This window comes from Podarcis gaigeae, assembly GCF_964106915.1.
Source record: "Podarcis gaigeae genome assembly, chromosome: 8".
NCBI classification, from domain to species: Eukaryota; Metazoa; Chordata; class Lepidosauria; order Squamata; family Lacertidae; genus Podarcis; species Podarcis gaigeae.
Window position 1 is genome coordinate 80,469,388 of NC_139684.1, and position 22,236 is coordinate 80,491,623.

The 22,236-nt window shown below is 50.4% G+C and overlaps 2 protein-coding genes across 3 annotated transcripts in view; one reads left to right on the plus strand and one right to left on the minus strand.

Moving 5' to 3' along the window:
• MEGF8 (multiple EGF like domains 8) overlaps positions 1-13,028 on the plus strand; it is a 59,106-nt gene extending 46,078 nt beyond the window's left edge. For both annotated transcript variants that reach the window (XM_083753562.1, XM_083753563.1), the window contains exons 38-43: positions 464-626; positions 2,241-2,433; positions 3,380-3,550; positions 4,977-5,107; positions 6,118-6,250; positions 7,482-13,028. In XM_083753562.1, coding sequence (XP_083609688.1) covers positions 464-626; positions 2,241-2,433; positions 3,380-3,550; positions 4,977-5,107; positions 6,118-6,250; positions 7,482-8,678 — 1,988 coding nt within the window. In that variant the 3' untranslated portion in view covers positions 8,679-13,028. The remainder of the gene's footprint in view (positions 1-463; positions 627-2,240; positions 2,434-3,379; positions 3,551-4,976; positions 5,108-6,117; positions 6,251-7,481) is intronic.
• LOC310851779 (cornifelin-like) lies at positions 9,796-11,566 on the minus strand. Its single transcript, XM_083754462.1, has 3 exons — positions 11,436-11,566; positions 10,976-11,112; positions 9,796-10,292 (listed from the first exon to the last, which is right to left on the minus strand). Exons 1-3 carry the CDS (start codon positions 11,551-11,553, stop codon positions 10,200-10,202), a joined length of 348 nt encoding a protein of 115 aa, XP_083610588.1. The 5' UTR covers positions 11,554-11,566; the 3' UTR covers positions 9,796-10,199.
• Positions 13,029-22,236: the final 9,208 nt, after the last annotated feature.

Here is a 22,236-nt window from a genome sequence, read left to right on the forward strand (position 1 = left end):
ACTGATGTTTTAACGTACTTTTAATCTTGTGTAGGAAACCCGCCCAGAGTGGCCAGATGGGTGGGATGTTGTTGTTATTGTTGTTGTTGTTGTTGTTATTATTATGCCATTTTAAAATGTGTTATTTTGTGTGGGGGGGCTATTGGGTTGTTTTTGTTTTTATTAGGTATTTTGTGATTTTATATCTTGATTTTATTCTGTGAACTTCCCTGAGACCCCCAGGTATAGGGCGATTAATAATACTAATACTAATACTAATAATAATAATACTAATACTAATCAGAAATATTTCCTTTTATTTGTGGTCTGGGGAAGCTCTTTGCCCAGGATTAAGTGGTTGCTCCTGGAGAGCCTGATACAAGCCGGTTGCGAGATGCAGCCCAGAAGAGCTTGAGGGCACTAGGTTGGGGGCAGCTGCTCTTAAGGTTTGCCAGCAGCTCTTGTCCCTCTCGCCTCCCTGCAGGACTGGTCGAGTCGTGTGGCCTGAAAGCAGACTGGGCCTTCATGGCCTGCCCTCCCGAGAACGAGTGCCTGAACGGGCACCACGACTGCAACGAGACCCAGAACTGCAACGACCTGCCCCACGGCTACAAGTGCACCTGCAAGAACGGCTACACGCTGGACAAGTGAGTGCCGTGGGAGGGGGGCGGAGATGAAGCTGTAAGCCTGTGCTGTCGGCGGTGGCTGCCTCAGCTTCACTAAGAACCATTGCATTTCAGACAACTGAGCTGCGAAATCCCTTCTGTCTTCCCTGGTCTCTTTAGATATTGTGCACGAACCGGCCGCTTTTCTCTATTGATGGAGGATGGCATTTGCCGCAGCCTCACTCTCCCAAACTGAGAGGAACCCTTGTCCCTTCAGCACCCCTTCCTCCTCCAGGGTAAACCCACGTAGGTTATGTCTGTACATCACAGCAGACTGTTGCTGATGGCGTGCTGAGAATGCAGAGATCCTTGCTTCGCTCTCCTCCCTGCATAAGCAACAAAGCAAGCACAATCTCTGCTTCCTGTTAAGCCTGAGCTAGAGTGCTTATGGTTTGTTTTGCCCAAGCAAACCAAGATGCGAAGCTAAGGATTGTCCCTCTCGGAACCTCAACTTTGGGTCCCTAGCTGTGGTTGGACTACAACTCCCATCATTCCTAGCCAGACTGGCCAGAAGTCAGGGATGATGGGAGTTGTGGTTTGAGCACATCTGGGGACTCAGGGCTGAGAAAGGCTTCTCAAAGCTATCAACATCCTATAAACTATGGGTAGGCAAACTAAGGCCCAGGGGGCCAGATCCTGCCCAATGGCCTTCTAAATCTGGCCTGCGGATGGTCCGGGAATCAGCGTGTTTTTACATGAGTAGAATGTGCCCTTTTATTTAAAATGCATCTCTGGGTTATTTGTGGGGCCTGCCTGGTGTTTTGACACGAGTAGAATGTTTGCTTTTATTTAAAATGAATCTCTGGGTTATTTGTGGGGCATCGGAATTCGTTCATCCCCCCCCCCCCCAAATATAGTCCAGCCCCCTACAAGGTCTGAGGGACAGTGGACCAGCCCCCAGCTGAAAATGTTTGCTGACCCCTGCTATAAACTCACAGGTTCTTGTTGGGCAGGTTTTGTGGGTTTTAAAAAATATCTCATTACAGTGGTGCCTGGCAAGACGAACGCCTCGCAAGACGAAAAACCCGCTAGACGAAAGGGTTTTCCGTTTTGGAGGCGCTTCGCAAAACGAATTTCCCTAAGGGGTTGCTTCGCAAGACGAAAAAAATCTTGCATCCCCCCACGGGTTTTTTTCGCTTTTTTCGCCCTTTTCTTAAGCCGCTAAGCCGCTTATCAGCTGTTCCACTGATAAGCCACTTAACAGCTGATCACTGGAAGCCGCTTGACAGCTGTAGCGCTAATCTGCTAAGCTGTCAATGGGCTTGCTTCGCAAGACGAAAAAACCGCTAGACGAAGAGAATCGCGGAACGAATTCTTTTCATCTAGCGAGGCACCACTGTAATTTAAAAATCCTTTTAATATAAGTCTGCGTACCTCTGTCTCCCACTCCCATATTTTTTTTGTGGCTGTCTTTCACTTCCATACCGATGCACAGTACACCACTCAAGTTTGCTATTAGGCGGAGCAATTTCTAGCCACTCTTTTTAGGTGGGCAACACCAGCGTGTGGGGAAACCTTTGCAGAATTTCCACTGGGGGTGGGGATCGCACACGCTGTGTACCAATTGTTCTGCGCCTCCTCCTTTCTCCCTTGCAGCGTGACGGGGCTGTGCAAGCCGGTGTGTGAGCAGGGCTGCGTGAACGGGACCTGCGTGGAGCCCAACGCCTGCCAGTGCCACTTTGGCTACGTGGGGCAGAACTGCTCCGTGGAGTGCCAGTGCAACAAGCACAGCAACTGCCAGGGGGTGGAGGCCCAGGACCAGTGTTTGCAGTGCTTCAACAACACCATGGTGAGGGCAGAGGGCGGCTGAGAGGGTCCGAGTGGTGCAGGGAAAGGGCGGAAGCTGGGGGGTTCAAGCGGAGGCCAGTTGGAAGAGAAGACCTGCAGCTGGGTTCACACTGGGCTGTGATGGGAGAGCATCTGCCCTGAATGCAGAAGCACCCAGGTTCAATCTCCAGCAACATCTGCAGGCAGAGCTGGGAGACACTTCCTACCTGACACCCTGGGGAGCTGTTGTCAGTCAGTGTAGACAAGGCTGAGTTAGGTGGACCAATGGTCGGACTCAGTAGAAAGCAGCCTGGGGTGCTGCTGCCAGTCAGTGTAGACAAGACTAGTTAGGTGGACCAACGGTCAGACTCAATAGAAAGCAGCCTGGGGTGCTGCTGCCAGCCAGTGTAGACAAGACTAGTTAGGTGGACCAATGGTCAGACTCAATAGAAAGCAGCCTGGGGCGCTGCTGCCAGCCAGTGTAGACAAGACTAGTTAGGTGGACCAATGGTCAGACTCAATAGAAAGCAGCCTGGGGCGCTACTACCAGCCAGTGTGGACAAGACTAGTTAGGTGGACCAATGGTCAGACTCAATAGAAAGCAGCCTGGGGTGCTGCTGCCAGGCAGTGTAGACAGGACTAGTTAGGTGGACCAATGGTCGGACTCAGTAGAAAGCCAGCCTGGAGAGCTGCTGCCAGCCAGTGTAGACAAGACGAGTTAGGTGGACCAATGGTCGGACTCAGTAGAAAGCCAGCCTGGAGAGCTGCTGCCAGCCAGTGTAGACAAGACGAGTTAGATGGACCAGTGGTCGGACTCAGTAGAAAGCAACTTCCCAAATCCCCGTGCTGCTGTGTTCTTGCACGGACTTGCCTCCCTCTAAAGGCCTTCCGGGAGGCCGAAAAGGCAAACTGTCGCTCGCTGTGCGTGCCTGCGACCAACTCTGCCCCCTCGCCTCTTTTCCCCTCAGGGGCAGCACTGTGAAAAATGCCAGCCGCTCTTTGTGGGGTCGGCGCTGAGCGGCGGCTCCTGTCGCCCCTGCAACACTTTCTGCCGGGGAAACAGCAACGTCTGCATCACGCGGGAGGAGTACGAGAGAGCCCGCCGGGATCCTGCCCGCTTCCCGCTGGAGCCGGCCTTGGTGAGTGCCAGTGGTGGGGGGCGGGGAGCCGGGCCTGCTAGCAGCTCTTGTGGTGGAAGGAGACCTGCCAGGTCCAAAGCGTGGCACCCATATTCTTCAGAGAATCCAATGCATATTGGCACCTTCCTTTTGTGCCATCGTGTGTAGAACTCCTGTGCTTACTGCATCATAGCCACACCTTTGAACAGGTACTTTCCTGAGTGGTGCATGCTCTGGTTATCTCCTGCTTGGACTACTGCAATGTGCTCTGCGTGGGGCTACCTTTGAAGGTGACCCGGAAACTACAACTAATCCAGAATGGGGCCGCTAGACTGGTGACTGGGAGCAGCCGCCAAGACCATATAACATCGGTCTTGAAAGACCTACACTGGCTCCCAGTATAAACAATCCAAGCACAATTCAAAGTGTTGGTGCTGACCTTGAAAGCCCTAAACGGCCTCGGTCCAGTATACCTGAAGGAGCATCTCCACCCCCATCGTTCTGCCCGGACACTGAGGTCCAGCTCCAAGGCCTTCTGGCGGTTCCCTCCCTGCGAGAAGCCAAGTTACAGGGAACCAGGCAGAGGGCCTTCTTGGTAGTGGCACCTGCCCTGTGGAACTCCCTCCCATCAGATGTCAAAGAGAAAAACAACCACCAGCCTTTTAGAAGACATCTGAAGGCAGCCCTGTTTAGGGAAGCTTTTAATGTTTAATAGACTATTGTATTTTAATATTCTGTTGGAAGCCGCCCAGAGTGGCTGGGGAAATCCAGCCAGATGGGTGGGGCATAGATAATAAATTATTATTATTATTATTATTATTTGTCACTCCTCTGTGTACCTGTAAAATAGACGAATGAGCACTTGTCGCTAGTGCCGGCATACTCATGGGGTGCTTTTCAACTAAGTTGCTCAGCACAGACCTGCTAAAATTAATGGGCCCAATTTAGCCATGCTCATTTATTTCAACGAGGCTCCCCTAAGTAAAACATAGTTTTAAGTGTTGCATTTCTATCCCTCCTTTTCTCCAAGGAGCTCGAGGTGACCTACGGGGTTTTCTTCTTCCCTGTTTTATCCTCATAGCAACCCTGTGAGGTAGTTCGGTGCCACCCACGCTGTGCACTTCTCTCTGCATGAGAAATAAATCACCTTTCTTGAGAAAAGGCAGTGATTTAAGGCTCCTTGCCTCCCTCGAAATATATATTTCCCAGTTGCATTTTGAAGCTGGCCTTTGCGCCCACGAATACACAAAACACTTGCTGCTGGGTCTAATGAAAACGCGTGAAGCCCGATTCCACTGTAACCAGCTGCCTTTCAGAGAGAGAGAATGGGTTTGCGTCATGTTTCAGGATCAGCATTTGTGTCAGAGGATTGTGAGCCTAGTCTGCTGCCAGGGGAAAATGCACGAGTGGGAAGTCACATTTCGCTCGTCTCCCTGCCTCCCCACAGATCCCCAAATGGGTGGCAGAAGGGCCAGCTGAGGATGCCGCCGTGTGCGTGAACTGTCAGAACAACAGCTTTGGGGAGAAATGCGAGAGCTGCCTGCACGGCTACTTCCTGCTGGAGGGAAAGTGTACCAAGTAAGGAGCTGGGAGACCAAGGCTGAGTCTCATTCTTATTTATATTTTTAAAAACCAAACATATGCTGCATTCTAGGTCAAAACCTATCCCAGGGCTTCTTCCCATCATATGTGGTATCAATAAAACCACAATATCAAACCGAAACATCATGATGCTACAACGGCAGCAGTAAAAACAACAGAGAACACCATATATTAAAAGCACTTAGAAACAGGTTTCCCGCAATATCTGGTTGGCTGGGATCCTGGACACAGATGTGCCACTGGCTGGATCCTTTCATGACCGTTCTTATACAGTGGTACCTCAGGTTACATACGCTTCAGGTTACAGACTCCGCTAACCCAGAAATAGTACCTCGGGTTAAGAACTTTGCTTCAGGATAAGAACAGAAATCGTGCTCCGGCAGCGTGGCAGCAGCAGGAGGCCCCATTAGCTAAAGTGGTGTTTCAGGTTAAGAACAGACCTCCGGAACGAATTAAGTTCTTAACCTGAAGTACCACTGTAGTTTTATGTTCAGGGTCCATTTAAAAACCAGTGGAATTCGGAATGGGTGAGCCATGCATATACCGTATTTCTCACTCTATAAGATGCACCCGGCCATAAGACACACCTAGTTTTTAGAGGAGGAAAACAAGAAAAAAAAAATTCTGAATCAAATGTTGTTGAAGAGGCTTTGCGCGGCTATCCCTAAAGCCAGAACAGCAAGAGGGATCACTGCGCAGCCTGCATTCGCTCCGTAAGACGCACACACATTTCCCCTTACTTTTTAGGAGGAAAAAAGTGCATCTTATAGATCGAAAAATACGGTATCTCCCTAGAGGCAGTAACGCTTCTGAATACTGGTTTCTGGAAGTCACAGGCGGGGAGAGGGCTCTTGTGCTTGGGGGCTTTCAATAGACATCTGGCCGGCCATTGTGAGATCAGGATGCCGGACTGGCTGGGCCGTTGCCCTGATCCAGGAGGGCTCTTCTCATGTTCTTGTGTCTCCCCGTGACCCCTCTCCTCCCAGGTGCCAGTGCAACGGCCACGCTGACTCGTGCAACGAGCTGGATGGGACCGGCTGCCCCTGCCAGAACAACACGGAGACGGGAGGCTGCCAGAACAGTGCCCAGTCAGACAAAAAGGACTGCTATAAGCAACAGGTGAGGGGCGGGGCTGCGGCCGCAGGAGGCGGGTCCTTGGCAGGGATGAAAGAAGCTTGCGGAATAAGGCGCAGTCCATCCAGAGGTTTCCCCCCACAATCCCCACTGTGATAACTCGGAGCCGTGCAAGATCGTTTATGGGGCAGGAGACAGAATCATTTCTCTCCCAAGCACAGTATCTCCAGGCAGAGGTGTACCTAGGCTCCCTTGCCCTCAGCTGGGAGAGATCATGTAGCAGAAATGGAAAAAGTTTGCTTTTTGTCACCTTTCGTGTTCTGCCGGTAACTTCCTCTGCAGCCATCAGGGTTGGGTCTGCTCTGTTCTGCTTGCTGCTTTCCCTTCTGGCTTCTCCCTCCCTCCCTTTTTCCTCCTCCTCCAGCTCTCACCTGCTTTCTTCTCTCCAAACCCTACTGGGCTCTCCACACATACTCCTAATAGCGGCATCGGCCAAATGGGGCTGCCGTGATTGCCCACATCAGCAACCACATTCCTCCGCCAAGGCACCCAGGGGAGCTTTCATACCTTGCCCAGCCATGCAGAGCAGCAGAGGAGCAGCTCTGGGAGTGCATAGTTGGGCAGGCAGAGTGGGGAGGGGCATTTTTTGTGCCCCCCCCCGGGCCTGTGTCCTTGGCAGCAGCCAACCCCTAGGTACATCCCTGTCTCCAGGCCATGCAGGAGAACTTCCACGAAACCAAAAGAAAGGTTTGTGTGCACAGCACATAATTAACCCATGGAGCTCCTTGCCACATGATTTTGTGCTGGGCTGGGATTGCATAAACCTACGTAGCCTCTAGATAGCGACCTGCCGTGATAGCCAGAACATCATTCTCTGTTCAGAATTTGCATACCTCTGCTAGGAGATAAAAAGAGTGTAGGTGACGTCCTTTTTGACACCTCCTCTGTGGCATTTGGACGACTGATTTTGGCAGGAAGACCAATAGGGACCGTTTTGTGTTGTAAATCTGTGCAGGGACAGCAAAAGCGCACAATGTGGTGGTTATGGGCCATTACTAAGACCTGCAGAACACCTTGTGCCACCCTTCGACTGGGAGAAGCAAAGTGAATTTAGCAAAGTGGTGAAGGTTTTGGAATAAGAAGCAACAGTACAGCGTCATTTCATTTGCACCCCTTTCACAGAGTGAAGAATTTGGGTAGGATGGGCATGAGACTGCTCGCGTGACCCCCCCAATCCCACTAATCTGATCTGCCTTTTCGCCCTTGTCCCCAACAGTGCGCCAAGTGCCGCGAGTTTTTCCACGGCAACCCGGTGGGCGGCCACCAGTGCTACCGGCTGATCATCGTGGACCAAGAGAGCTGCTTTGACCCGACGTCGCAGCTCAACTGCTTCCACGAGCCCAACATCAAGAACCTGCTGCTCGGCCGCTCCGTCTTCTTCGGTGTCCAGCCCAAATTCACCAACGTGGACATCCGCATCACCATCGACGTGACCTTTGGTGGGGTGGACGTCTACATCTCCACCTCCTACGAGATGTTTGTGGTGGACGTGGACCGGGCCACGGGCTTCCACTCGGTGCGTGTCGTGCCGCCAGGGGAAGAAGCAGGCGGGCGCAGCGGCCTCGGCAACGGGAGCCAGCCCTCTCCGGCCGTTCGAGAGGCGCGGACCCACGGGCTCATCACCTACATCACCGTGCGGGAGCAGCAAGCGGTGCTGGTCGTGCGAGCCGTCCGGGACCGAGTGGTCATCACCTACCCGCACGAGATCCACGCCCTGAAATCCAGCCGTTTCTACGTCATCTTGCTGGGCATCGGGGGCACCAGCCCCAACGTCACCGAGTCCCAGGGGCTGCTCTTCTTCCGCCAAGACCAGGCCCACATCGACCTCTTCGTCTTCTTCTCCGTCTTCTTCTCCTGCTTCTTCCTCTTCCTCTCCGTCTGCGTCCTGCTCTGGAAGGTCAAGCAGTTCCTGGACCTGCGGCATGAGCAGCGGCGCCACCTGCAGGAGATGACCAAGATGGCCAGCCGGCCTTTCGCTAAAGTGACCATCTATTTCGAGCCAGATGCACTGGGAGCTGCGGCCGAGCTGGTCTTCCTCCCCGCGCGGCCCCACAAGCACCCAGCGCTGACCGCTGCCCAGCCCAGCCGGCTGAAGCCGTACCACGAGGTACCCTACCCTGTGGCCCACTTCCGACGCTCTGAGCCCTTCCTCTCCCACCTGATGGGCTACTCCTACTCCAGCTTCCGGGTGGGACCCATCACCCTAGAGCCGACGGACGACGGGATGGCCGGGGTGGCCACGGTCCTCTTCCAGCTGCCCGGAGGACTGCAGGCCCCCAACCGTGCCTGCCTGGGCTCTGCCCTCGTCACCCTGCGCCACAATCTCCAGGACTACTGCAGCAGCAGCCACGGAGTCAGCAGCTCCCGCAAAGGACTCCTCAGCCACGAGAACCTCACAAGCATGTCCCTCTGAGCCGACGGGGGAGCCCTGCCGGGCTTCGGAAGGGATGGGACTCGTTGCCTGCGTCGCCCGCTCAGCAGCCCTTCTTCGCCTCGGAGAGGCTGCCGAGAAGGGGTGCGCAGGAGAAGCGCCTTTGCGGGTGGAAGGCAAGGGAAGCATCTCCCATTATCATGTCATGGAACACAGACCGTGCCACCAGAGGGCGCCTGCAGCTCCAAAGTGTTGGTGTGGGGAGGGAGGGGTCCTCTCTAGCGCAGGCTCCCTCCCAGTCTTCCTTGCGCAGCTGCCCAGGAGGGAATGGGCAGCAAGTGGCCGCCAGCCCAACTTTTCTTCTGCATTAAAAGTCAGGGACAGGTTTGTCGGAAGGAAACTCCATGTGTTTGTTTGCAGAGGGGATTTGACATCCCCTCTCTTGATTTTTCTCAGTGTTGTTTTCCCTTTTTTGCATTTTAACCCCTTCCTTCCCTCCCACCTACTTTTGTTACGGTCCTTTGGCCACCACTGCCTGCCCACCCACCCCCTTCACACAGACACCAAAAGCCCTCAGAAGTTCATAGAGTTTCCCTGACACTGTTTCCTTCCTTGGCAAAATAGCCGAGCTGGAGGTGGTTTTGTGGAGTCAACACAATCAAGTGCTGAATGGGCCATTGCCAAACCTGGTGCCGGCTGGATGTTGTTGGACTACAACTCCCATCAGCCATCAGCCCACACACCAGATTGCCAAAGAGACGGCTTACGTATGTATTGTACAACCTCAGACTGGGGGGGGGGGGGAGTTGGGGTTCGGGTTTGAGAAACACTCGCTGCACCTGCGACACTAAGGCACCAGGGCCAAGCCTTTCCGCATGTGTCACATGGCTTCAAATGGCACAGCCTAAGAAAAACTTTAGCCCCTCGATTCCTGCATTGCAGGGGGTTGGACTAGATGACCCTTGGGGTCCCTTCCAACTCTACAGTTCTGTGACTGAAGTCAACTGGCCCTTCTGTTTTGCTCAGCATTTTGAGAACCGCAGCTTCAGTTCCCAGGGATGTTTCATCACAGTTCTGAATCAACTGCCTTTTGTGTATGCAGCTCCTGGACCCAACCCCTGGAAGCTGAAGAATCGAGATGCTTTGCTGCCAAATCGATTGCAGGAGGAGAGCTGTATTCCCCCCCCCCTATTTATTTACAACGCCAGCAACTTCCTATGTGCCCCCAGTGTAATATTAACAGGGGAGAGAGGGTGATGTGGCTCTTCCCCCCCCACACACACACACTGGAGAAGCAGGTTGTGACTGTCCTTAGTGAAGCAACACCTGAAGTCCATTGAGAGGCACAAGCCACGACAGTCCAAAGCTTGCAGTTCTCCTATGCCTGCGCTTCATCAGTCGGCTGGAAACCAACTTGGCAGCGCTTTGCAACTCAGCTTCAAAGCTTCTCTGAGTGGTTCGGTTCAGTTCATTCCAGGCACCTGAGCCCCGCAGCACCCCCAACGCAGTAGGGGACGGGGCTGACCAGCAAGGGGGCTCCAGAGTGTCCAGCTCAGGATGAGGCTAACAACATGGGCTCTTCAGCTCTCGTGCCATCTGGCACAGAGCGCAGGGGCAGCAGAAACAGAAAGCGCACCAATCGCAGCACACACAGCCCTGTGGAAGAGGGGAGGACCATCAGTCGGGCAAAGCCTTGTCTCCGCTCCTACCTCCAAGCGCCTCCCCGCTGCCCCGGATTAAACACCGAACATAGCCTGTGTAGATTGCCTGCTTTAAACCCAGTCTAACAGCCATTCCATCTTTTGTTCCGTGGAGGGGTTTTCGGCAGAATTCTCGGCACCAGAATTCTCGGCACTCAAACCAGTTCCCACGAATAGCAGGGACGGCGTGATGGGAACTATCTACTGATAGGATGTGCTCTCAAGATGAGACCCCCTGGATCTGCATAGCAGCCTGCGTCTCCCCCAAACTCTGTCCTCTGGCCAAACTGCACCAATCCGGCAACCTCTCCCCTTTCTCCACATTGGACTTTTGTATGTCGCGGTCAAGAGGAAGAGCTGCGAGCTTCCGTCTGATCAGTAGCAAGAGCTAATTCCTTGACTCTACCAGACGATGGGCTACAGCCCGACAAAGAATGTGGGCTGCTGCGGTGGGATAGAGCTCTGGCGTCCATTGTGCAAAAGGCTGCAGAGCTCTGTGCATTTTCTCCCCGCCTGCCTGCCTGCACCTCCCTCCTTCACCCTGGCTATAACTCCCGTGTGCCAACCGGAGAGCTTGCTTCTGTGCCTCCTGGCAATCACCTGCTGGAACTTTCCCAGAAGTCCCCCCAGTGATGGTACCTTGATGCGCAGCTGTTCTCGCAGGCCCGTCCGCATGGCCACAAGAGCCCCTGGCAGGAAGGGGACGCAGCAGCACTCGCCGTACTGCGTGGCCACCTTGCACATGAGGCAGGGAAGGCAGAAGATCCCGCAGAAACCTGGGGGAGGGGACAGAGAGGGCTTCAATTTGACATGGAGATTGCCAGGTTGAGACCTGGACAGTTTTCTGCAACGCTAACACTCTGCACTGGACCCTGAAGCCGAGCGCCTTTGATCCGAATACCTGTAAATCAGCAAACGGGTACGGAAGACCAGAGCCTCCGTTGGGGAAAGACATGCCTTTGAGGCAGGCTTGAGCCCTGCACCTAAGAGGTGCCAGGCAGCAGTAGGGTGGCTTTGCTGCAAGATGGGGAGGAAAGCAACTGTGCCCAGGGTGCCCTCCTCCCTGCCCCCAGCATGGTCAGTCCTCAGCAACACTCACATATCGATTGGTCCGAGCTGCAGTCCGTCAATCCCGATTTCCAATCCCTGTATGGACACGGGCAGTTGCTGTTGATAGCCGCTGGCTGAGTGACCACAGGGCAAGGCTGGAAAGCCATGAAGGTGAATGATGCCAGGAAGAGAAGGCACTCCGAGGATCGAAAGGAGGTGGTCGCCCAGCACCCAGCTCGTAAACAGCTATCAGCTCCCAGTCACAGGGATCCAGTTTTCAGCTACTTTCCCAGTTAGATATCATCCGGCGGGAGCGCTTCCTTTGAATTACCGAGACTCGTGTCTTATGGGGCAGTTTGGAGGAATTTGCAAAGGCTTGCAGCTGGAACACAGCACACCTGCGATGATGGGAGGCTGTGGGTGTGAGTCTTGGCACACAGAAGAGAAGGTGGTTGCAGGTTGCACAGAATCCAAAAGCTCATTTTGCTACTGTTCCTGCCACTCCAAACTGGCGGCAGGGGAAAGATTATAATTTCAAAAGGAGGCTGAGCGTGCAACACAGCTGGAGAAGGAAGGTGCGTGGGTGTCAAACCACTGACTCAGAAATGCCTTCAGCTGCACTCAGTGGCCAGGCTTTTAAAGGGAGGGGCGTCCCCAGGTGTGAAATGGCTTGAAAGCCCTGCCCCCGACCCAAAATGCACAGTGGCAAGCTGTGCTGTTTGAACAGCGATGAGAAAAGTGCATTCAACGGTCTGCCACATGCCAGCCTTGTAGGTGGCACTAGATTATTCAGGAAGGTAAAATCTGCACAGAACTGTCCAGGAACTCTTCTAAATGGGGTGGCTGGGAAATGGTATGGATGTTGTTCAGCGTAAGTGCGGAGAAGCCCGGGTGGGGGTGAATCCTGACTTGATGTGCATGCCATTGGGGCTCAAGATTGGCTGCAACGTAACCGCTGATGATGGGTTTGTCTTCGGGTGGGTGGAACAAGCACTTCTTCAAAAAGCAAACAAGCCAGGCCTCAGGGTGTTCTGTGTTGTGCAAGTGCAATAAGCTTTGCGCAGGTGCACCAAAGTGCAAAAAGGTTACTTGTGTATTTTGAAGAAGCAGTAGTATAGGATGGCGGGGTGGTGGATCGTGGGCCTCATTCGGCCCCACCCTGGCAACTTGGAAGTGGCACCTAAAAACAGGAACACCCCTCGGGAACTGCTCTGCACAGTTAGCAGCAGTTGTTTTCAGGGATTTAAGGAGGAGCACCAATTTCCAGGGAGTTTGGGACTGTGGCAGCAGACCCCCCCCCCCCCCCAGTTCTGCTGCCTCCAGGTTATCAAGCATTTCAGCTCAGTAACATGGGAGCGTTTCAGTCAATAGTCATCACAGTGCTTCATGGGATTGTAACAGACCTAGACTGAACCTGGTGCACTCCAAGAGCTCTCCCCACAAATTGGGTCAAAGCAGTGGGGATCGTTTCCCCCTGCAGAGTTGGCAGCTGCCCCCTTGCTCACATAGCCGAGCTCACCAAGCAGCCCATCTGCATGCCAGTTGCTTCATCGTTAAGAACGACACGAGCCAATAAGTAAATTATTGACGGATTTGACACATGAGTACATGATGGTTTTTTTCAATAAAATCTTATAAATTATTTGAGCGCCTCTTTATGGCAGGGGGTGTGTTTATCTGTTTTCAAACGATAGGATGACCACTTTTAATAAAGTAAGATCAGTTTTTATAGTGCGTAGGTCAGGCATAGGCAAACTTGGCCCTCCAGCTGTTTTGGGACCACAACTCCCATGATCGCTAGCTAACAGGACCAGTGGTCAGGGATGATGGGAATTGTAGTCCCAAAACATCTGGAGGGCCACGTTTGCCTATGCCTGGCATAGGTCTATCAATGGCTAATAGTCATGCTGTATTTGCTCCCGGAGAGATCTAATTAATCTTTACACTCCTAGTTCCCAAGAGGTTGTGTTGACCCTCTGCAGCTGAGTATAGGGACCCACCCACACCTCAGCTTAACGTGGCCTGTGAGTCTCGCCTGCTTCCTCTCATTCCTCCTCATCCATGTGCAGGCCCAGACAGAGGGGGGGCCATATGGGCCACTTGGCCCGGGCCTCTGATTCCAAAGGGGGCCTCAGCCAACATAGTCACAATCGCAGGGGATGCACTGGGGTGAACGCAGAAGCGCAAAGGCGGCGGTGGGCGGATTCCCTGGGGCCATGGCTGGCAGAGCAAGAGAAAAGCTTCCCTGGCATCCGCATAACGTTTGTGAAAATTATTTATTTATATACTTATTTATAAGACTTCAGTTATCCCCAGGGTAAAAAAAAAAGGCGGGGGCACATTATCTACCTGGCCTGGGCCTCGGCCTGGCTCTGCAAGGTCCTGTTCAGGTGGCATTCTCCAAGTGCTGCCGACCCATACTTTATCCCTAAATCCAGATATTCCCTAGTAATACTAGCACATCGGCGAGTGTTCTACATGGTATTGTTGGCACCCGTCTTGTCTCTAGAGCTAATGGAGTGTGCCTCTGGAGGGTAAAATCAAACCGCTGCGTTACCAGCACCAAAGTTTTTCCTCCTGATCTTAAAGATCTGGTTTTTTAAACAAACAAACGGGAGGATTAAAGTTCTGTATCATGTTACAGCCCCAATACATCAAGGTGCAGACCCTCTCACGGCTTCATTTCTATATACTACAGTGGTACCTCGGGTTACAGATGCTTCAGGTTACAGACTGCTAACCCAAAAACAGTACCTTGGGTTAAGAACTTTGCTTCAGGATGAGAACAGAAATCATGTGGCAGTGGCGCAGCAACAGGAGGCCCCATTAGCTAAAGTGGTGCTTCAGGTTAAGAACAGTTTCAGGTTAAGAACGGACTTCCGGAACGAATTAAGTACTTAAACTGAGGTGCCACTGTACTGGCAAAGTCGGCACCCTGACAAGCCCCAAAGGGATACCAAGGCTTAAAACAGTGAAAAAAAGTCCACACCCAGATTAGTTTTTAATTAACAACTTCTATGAAGAGGAGTTTGGGTTTAAATTTAAAAGGGCAAAGGGAGCTTCGTTTGCTGGGAAATTAGGCAGTCTTAGATGCTTCGTGAGCCGTCACTCCCGATTTGTTTCTGGGACGGCTTAGCAACATTTCATAAAAGCAAGGGGTTGTCTCGCACTTTGCAGCGCCCGTCCTTTATTGAAACAAAAAGCCCAGTCCTTCCAATGAGCTCCTGATTTAGCTGCTCGAATTGCCTGCTGCATGGTGAAATCCCACTTGAAATGAGCAGCAGTCAAGAAGCAAAGCCGGAACACCCCATTATTGGAACAAGAGTCCTTTGATGGTGCATCTGCATTTATTAGCCAAGTTGCACAAACTGATAACATAGATAGATGCCTGATTAAATCTTAATTAAACCATTGACTAATCAGGGGTGTTTCACACAAAACAGAATTAATTGTCTTTTTGTTTGTCACCTAAGATAAAGGCATGCGGCAGGGGCAGTGTCCACCTCTGGTGACCTACTTCTGCAAGTGACAGGTAGCCGTGTTGGTCTGCCATAGTCAAAACAAAAAATTTCCTTCCAGTAGCACCTTAAAGACCAACTAAGTTGGTCTTTAAGGTGCTACTGGAAGGAATTTTTTTGTTCTGCAAGTGACTTCCACTTGTGCAAATGGTGTGTACAAGAATTCAATAGGGTATAAATATTAGCTTGGCAGAGGAACATAGTTTGACTTTCCTGCTTCACTCTGCAGAGGAGTTCTGTGTAACCTGGAAACGCACTAGAATTTTAAACACAAGCCGTTTCAAAGGCAATGCCTTACTGGGTCTGTTTCTGCATCAGGCAGAGCAATCCTAAATCCAGGAAGCTGGTGGAACTTAATGCCGGTTTAAAGGTAAAGGGACCCCTGACCATTAGGTCCAGCCGTGGCAGACTCTGGGGTTGCAGCGCTCATCTCGCTTTATTGGCCGAGGGAGCCGGCATACAGCTTCCGGGTCATGTGGCCAGCATGACTAAGCCGCTTCTGGAGAACCAGAGCAGCGCACAGAAACACCGTTTACCTTCCCGCTGGAGTGGTACCTATTTATCTACTTGTACTTTGACATGTTTTCGAACTGCTAGGTTGGCAGGAGCAGGGACCGAGCACCGGGAGCTCACCTCGTCGTGGGGATTCGAACCACCGACCTTCTGATAGGCAAATCCTAGGCCCTGTGGTTTAAGTTACCCTTATTCCAGATTCCAATCGGGACAAGGCTATACTGCTTACTCGAGTCATCCCAAGCCTGCTGGAGGGAAAACAAGCCTTGAAAGGAGAATTTCACTTATGCCACACTTCTGCGCGGTGTAAGCTGTGCCAGCTTGCCAGTTCCATGATTGAGCTGGAAGGGGTTTGGCATAGCTGTAAATCTCTCCTTGCCCAGTCCTGCCATGCTGCTTTTGGGGAACAGGCCAGCTTAAGTTTGGGCGGTTTAAGTGGGGATGAGGGAGTTACACTTGCAAGACCTCCAAACTCTCATTCAGGTGGATCCTGCGTTCAGATTACACTGTAAGTAGAAAAGCAAGATTCTAGCAGAGTTAAATGCTTAGCATGGGAGGAGTCGCTCTGGAGTTACTGCTGCAAAACCAATAGAGAGTCTTGCAGCACCAAAATGTAATTCTGGCAGCTTTTCACTCCACAAAAAAAGCTTAATGAAACTGCTAATCCTGAAGGCGCTACAAAACGGCTGCAACAGATTAATACGGCTACCCTTCTGGAAAGTGCTGCAGAAACATTTCTTGCAGCTGATCTGTGCAGCTTCCAGCAAATAGGGAGACAGGAGGTGGTGCAAGCCATGGTGCTCGCTCTCTTCAGCCTCCTGTTTGAAGTGCCGACTGACCAGAAGCCAGAGAATGTGATCAAGGTAAGGCAACCAAAAGATTATGGAAGCCACACCTCAGGCTCACCAAAAGCAGCTTATGTGCAGCCCAACCTGCTGAGCAGGACTTGGAAGTGGACCGCAGCTCCTGTTGCTGCTACTGAGGCTGAACATCAGCTGTAGATCTCTATCCCCTTCCACAAGTTTGCCCAATCCATCTTGTGTTCTAACAGCTCCTAAACTTGTCGCCGTCCCCTTTTCTTGTGGCAAGGTGTTCCGTAAGGCAGCTAATGCACTGAGCGAAATTTTATCGTTGCTACGGCAGTAACACCAATGGTCCTCGTTCCTCCAAAACCACAGGGTAGTCAGATGAGATGACTGAGAAGCTCACAGGCAGAGCAGTGAGGCAACCACTTCCCCTTTCACCTGGAAATTGGGTGTATGGCCTTCAAAGCTTTTCAAGGCGGTTCCTGGATGCCAAGAGCGATTCTGCCTTCTTCCCCTCCAATTTATTGCCGGCTCATTAGCTAGGGCAGTTCCCTCAGATAAGAGATGCATGAGTTTCAGATATAAACCCAGTCACCTCCAAAATAAAACAGCATCATCTCTCTGCGGCTGCACATACTCCAACCTGCCAGATATACATATTTTACTTTTCTGTTGGATAAATTTTGGCCGATACCTGAGGATCAGGGCGACTGATAATGTATTTCAAATAGCAGCTGAAACCAGTGATGTGGGGTACACCCCCCCAATTTGGAAATTCAATATTTTTTGCAACTATATTTTTCAGTGGAAACCCCCCCCCCATTTTTAGAACAGCGGTTTCCTATAACATTTTAATTAGTTACACAATGAATTCATTCCAGTTAAAAATTGGCAATGGGGATGCTTTTCCCAGGAAGGCTGGCATCTTTGTTGCTTATCTTTAGGCGCCTGGCAAAAACATTCCTCTTCTCCCAGGCCTTTGGCTAATTAAACAAGCTATGGCTTTTTAAGCTGCGCATGTGTGTACGTGACAGGGGTACTGTTTTCGCTTGTGACTGTGTTTTTATACTGTCAACTGCCCCGTGATCCTTGGATGTAGGGCAGTACAGAAATGTAAGAAAGAAAAATAAATACAGGAAAAAGAAACACCACAAATCAGCATTGGCACAATCATATTGTCGTGCCCACTCCAATCTCCAAGTGGCAAGAAGCTCCAGTGGTCCCAGGGCTTCCGTTTCTTTGGAATAAACATCGATGGAGAATGTGATGTTCTTGGGATATTTGGTTTTATTTACACATGTCTACAACCTTCTCACAGGATGGAGGGGTGCACAGCAGGAGCCCCCCAACAGTTTTTGCTTCCCCATTAGAGTTCAAGGAAAGCCCCAAAACACAACTCTCTCTGAGTCCAGCACAGAGCAAAACATACCTCTGTCTTCCCAGCTTTCAGAATCAGACTGGTTTGCCCTGTTTTATCTTGCAGATTCTAACCTCAGTCACAGGATCACAGGTCTGAAAGGGACCCGCTGGTATCATCCAGACTGACCCCTGCCAAACCTATAACAATGTAAAAATAAATTGCACTAGTCTGCCATCCTGTACTCATCAGTGGCCAACCAGACCTCTATAGGTAAGCCAGCAAGCAGGACCTGAGAGCAAGAGTGCTCTTGTGATTCCCAGAAACTGGATAGCAGAGAAGCGCCTTGCCTCCAACAGTGGAAACAGAAGCCACTGAAGTCACATCCCAGTTTAGTTCAGGACCGTGGATATTTTTCTAATCCAAAGTTTTCCAGAAAACCCACTTTCATTTTAATTTAGTAGTGGATTTATCTTTCATTTTAATTTAGTACAGTGGTACCTTGGGTTAAGTACTTAATTCGTTCCAGAGGTCCGTACTTAACCTGAAACTGTTCTTAACCTGAAGCACCACTTTAGCTAATGGGGCTTCCCACTGCTGCCGCTGCACGATTTCTGTTCTCGTCCTGAAGCAAAGTTCTTAACCCGAGGTACTATTTCTGGGTTAGCGGAGTCTGTAACCTGAAGTGTATGTAACCCGAGGTACTACTGTAGTGGATTTATCGCTCACTTTACTCCCATCATGGAAGTCACATTTCCACGGTGGGTTTCCCGTTCAGGCACTGAGCAGAGCCAGACCTACTTTGTTTCGGCAAAATGGACGTTTCAAACAAGCTGAAATCACTGGCTAACTCTCAAGTCGAAAAGAGCTCAGTGGATGTGCTGCAATCTAACCCTCAAAACACAACCCTCTTGTTTTGAAACCTCTTTGGGACAAAGGCCAAGGGATGGGATGAAAAGTGCCAACACCGCCCAAGTCTTCAACTATGGCAGGCGAAAATCTGGCAGGCTGAAGACCTGGGTTCTATTCCTGGCTCGGAAGCAGATAATCCATTTGTTAGGCTCAACTGGCAAGCACACTCTCCAAGGTTGTACTGCTTCAAGTTTACAACTATGTGTGGGAGTTACACATTTGACTCAAGGCCCGCACAGTGTAGTATTTGTCATTAGAACTTGCCTGAGGCCCAGGGTAGCAGTCCTTGGTTGGGAGGCACAGAGTGTTGTGTTGATCATCCGTTTTGGCTGCAAAACGACGACAGTCGTTGAGGTCTATCCCGATGCCACCTTGCCGTAGGTTCCTATCGTTGGAAATACCTCACAGAGAAAACTTGTGGTTTCGCTTTACCCACTAAACTGTATGTTAGGTTAGTGGGATAAAACTTCAAGACAGCAAATTCTTGGGTACTTGCAGCTCTCACTGTGTGAAATTGAGCATTAAGAAATGTCTGTCTGTCTGCAGAAAAAAAAAACAAAAAACGACAACAGTCTCCATGTCTCAATTCTCCAGAGGAACATTGACCCTGGGTGAGTGCCTGGAACCCCCTGGGATCTTGCAGAGAGTGGAGATGGCACACGACTTTTGTAGCACTATTAATACAGTGGCTTAAAAATAACCATATAAGCTCCAGCTGCTGAAATTCCATCTTCTGTGTGACTCCTAAAGGTGCAGAGCTGTGTTCTCTGTGAACGAGGTCTGTAGCATCACCTTGCAGGCTGTCCAACAAATCACACCCTGATCCTTTATGAGCCCTGCTATCAATCTTCAGTAACCTGCAGGATGGCACATTTCAAAAAAGTTCATTTTAATGATTCTGACTGCAGTCAGCTTAGAAACTGTGACCTGCTGGAAGACACCTGCAGGCGATATCTCAGGTTGGTTTGCACGAATTTCACAAGCTGTTCTGCCAAAAAGCTAACACGCCAAAATAGAATAGCAAAGGATATGATAAAATATGATTGCTCTGTTGAAATACGGTTTCATCTTATTGCACATGTAAGCAAGAAATCCATCCTTGCAATATGCTTTTTTGGAAGGACCATTTATATATGTCCTTAATTATTACCTGAGAAGAAAACGTAATATATGGCATATACTGCACTTGTCTCCTTGACTGAAAGATGCCTCCCATAATCTCGTTCACCTCGATTTTCCAGTTTCTTACTATAGTTATCTGCTTATGGTTTTTTATCCTAACTGAAAACTCAAACAAACATCATTTTAAATACCCAACCCAGCCCAACCTTCAAGCCACCTAATCTTTTCTAAAGAGTGTACATCAACTACCATCAACCACAAAACACAAAGCATGCATTTGTTCTTAAGAAGAGACACACCATTCTCATGGGATAGACACTTGTTACTCGTATTTTAATATCAAATGATAGCAATACTGAACATCCCAGTTAAGTGGTATAAATGCAGCCTTAATGTCCCTATCAAGTGAGTGAGGCTTCAGGACAGAAGCAGATGTACTCCTGGGCCCCCGTTGGTCCTCACACCATTCATTTTTAGACCCATAGCTCACCCCATCTCCAAGGGCTCAAGGGCAGGTAACTAAGGCAACACGGATTAAGTATGACGGATTAAGACTTCCCGCTGCTTCTTGACAAAACACTGAACCACCAGATGACGAGGCGGCCAAAGTAGCAGGAGTCTTTTGATATTGGCAGAGAGGTGCGTCCTCATTCGGGGTTGTGGACAGGTACAGCTGGATTGAGACTAGGGGAGCCAAGCGCCCGAGTCCGCTTTAAAGATAAAAGAATATAAGAAGGAAGAGCCATGCGGGAGAAGGGAAGAACTTGAAGTTGCCCTCTCACTGTTAGTAACAGGACAGCAGATGGAGCAAGAAACACCCACAGGTCAGCGTTTTTCCCACTATGGTGAGAAAAAGACCAGCACCGGTATTGAATTTGGCATGGGAGTCATTCTGGACTCACAGCTGTCCATGGAGGCGCAGGTTAATTCTGTGTCCAGGGCGGCTGTGTACCAGCTCCACCTGGTACGCAGGCTGAGACCCTACCTGCCCGCAGACTGTCTTGCCAGAGTGGTGCATGCTCTGGTTATCTCTCGCTTGGACTACTGCAATGCACTATATGTGGGGCTACCTTTGAAGGTGACCCGGAAACTGCAATTAATCCAGAATGCGGCAGCTAGACTGGGGACTGGGAGTTGCCGCCGAAACCACATAACACCGGTCCTGAGAGATCTGCATTGACTCCCAGTACATTTCCGAGCACAATTCAAAGTGTTGGTGCTGACCTTTAAAGCCCTAAACGGCCTCAGTCCTGTATACCTGAAGGAGCATCTCCACCCCCATAATTCTGCCCGGACACTGAGATCCAGCGCCGAGGGCCTTCTGGTGGTCCCCTCATTGCAAGAAGTCAGGCCACCAGGGGGCGCATTGGAAGATGGCCGACAATAACATCTCTCCAACCCACACGGGGTGATTAAGAGGCTGATATGGGAGTATGCAGCCTCCCTTGCCCCCCCCCAAGGGGATGGGGGGACTGCCTTGCCAGCTGTGTCCATAATTCACCCCGGATTCGAAAGAAGGGGGTGAGGGCACTTGGCACGAAGCCCTCGAGTGAGGTCGGCTCTCCCGGACGCTGTCTCTAATCGCGCACTGGTTCGCATTAGCTGGAAATATATAATTGGAAATATATAATTGGAAAGAAGCTAATGCACATACATCAAGTGAAGATCGGGAGTAAAGACTGCTGATTAATGGGATCTCTGTGAGCGGAGTGACGGGCTGGACAATAAATCAAGTGAAGAACCATCATTAAGACTGGTATGTTGGAGTGAAACGGAAAGGGGGGGAGGAAAAAACTTTTCTTCTTTTTGTTTTATGTGAGTACCCAATAACCCTCCCCTCCAGAGAGAAGAATCGTTGCAAATTACTAATCACAAGCAGGAGATTAAGAACTGTGTGGATGAATTATTTATCAAAGAGAGGACTGGTGGAAACATCGGGGAATGGAAAGAAAGTTTTATGACACAGTTACAAATGGAGTTTTGTTAAGACAGGCTTGCCCATAGGAGAACGAGGGGGAGGAGGACCAGAGTCATCGGAATGTGAATGTATGGTTATCAGAATGTGATCTTGACCTGGCAGGGCCCCCTGAGATATAGATTGGCAAGCCTGTGGAAATCAATGGACAGACTGTGGGAATGTTCTTTACGGAGGTGTGGAAATGACGTCTGTTCTTTATATGATATGACTCTTGGAGAGTGTAAAACCCACACAGGAATGTTTGTTTTCAACCCGCTTGTGAAGATTATCAGAGATCACAAAGAAAGGAATATATGATAACAACAAGATGATGAGGAAATAACCAAAGAGACTATCTGGACAGAACTGGATAGAACTGTTTAATTAAAGCAGCAGCAAGAGTGATGTTTGGATCCCTTTCGGAACTTGAAGTATGGGTACCCCCTAATTATTATTTTTTAAATCTGGCTGTATAATTTGGAACTAATGTGATTTGGAATTAATGTGATTTGATTGGCCTGTTAATAAAAATTGTATTTTTTAAAAAAGGAGTGAGGTTACAGGGAACCAGACAGAGGGCCTTCTCGGTAGTGGCACCCACCCTGTGGAAAGCCCTCCCTTCAGATGTGAAGGAAATAAGTAGATATCCTATCTTTAAAAGACAT

Coding starts and splice junctions, on each gene's coding strand:
- LOC310851779 (XM_083754462.1), bottom strand. CDS start 11,553: ATGGCTTTCCAGCCTTGCCCTGTGGTCACTCAGCCAGCGGCTATCAAC. Junction 11,113..11,435: donor CAGCTCGGACCAATCGATAT/GTGAGTGTTGCT, acceptor CCCCTCCCCCAG/GTTTCTGCGGGATCTTCTGC. Junction 10,293..10,975: donor GAGAACAGCTGCGCATCAAG/GTACCATCACTG, acceptor CCTCTTCCACAG/GGCTGTGTGTGCTGCGATTG.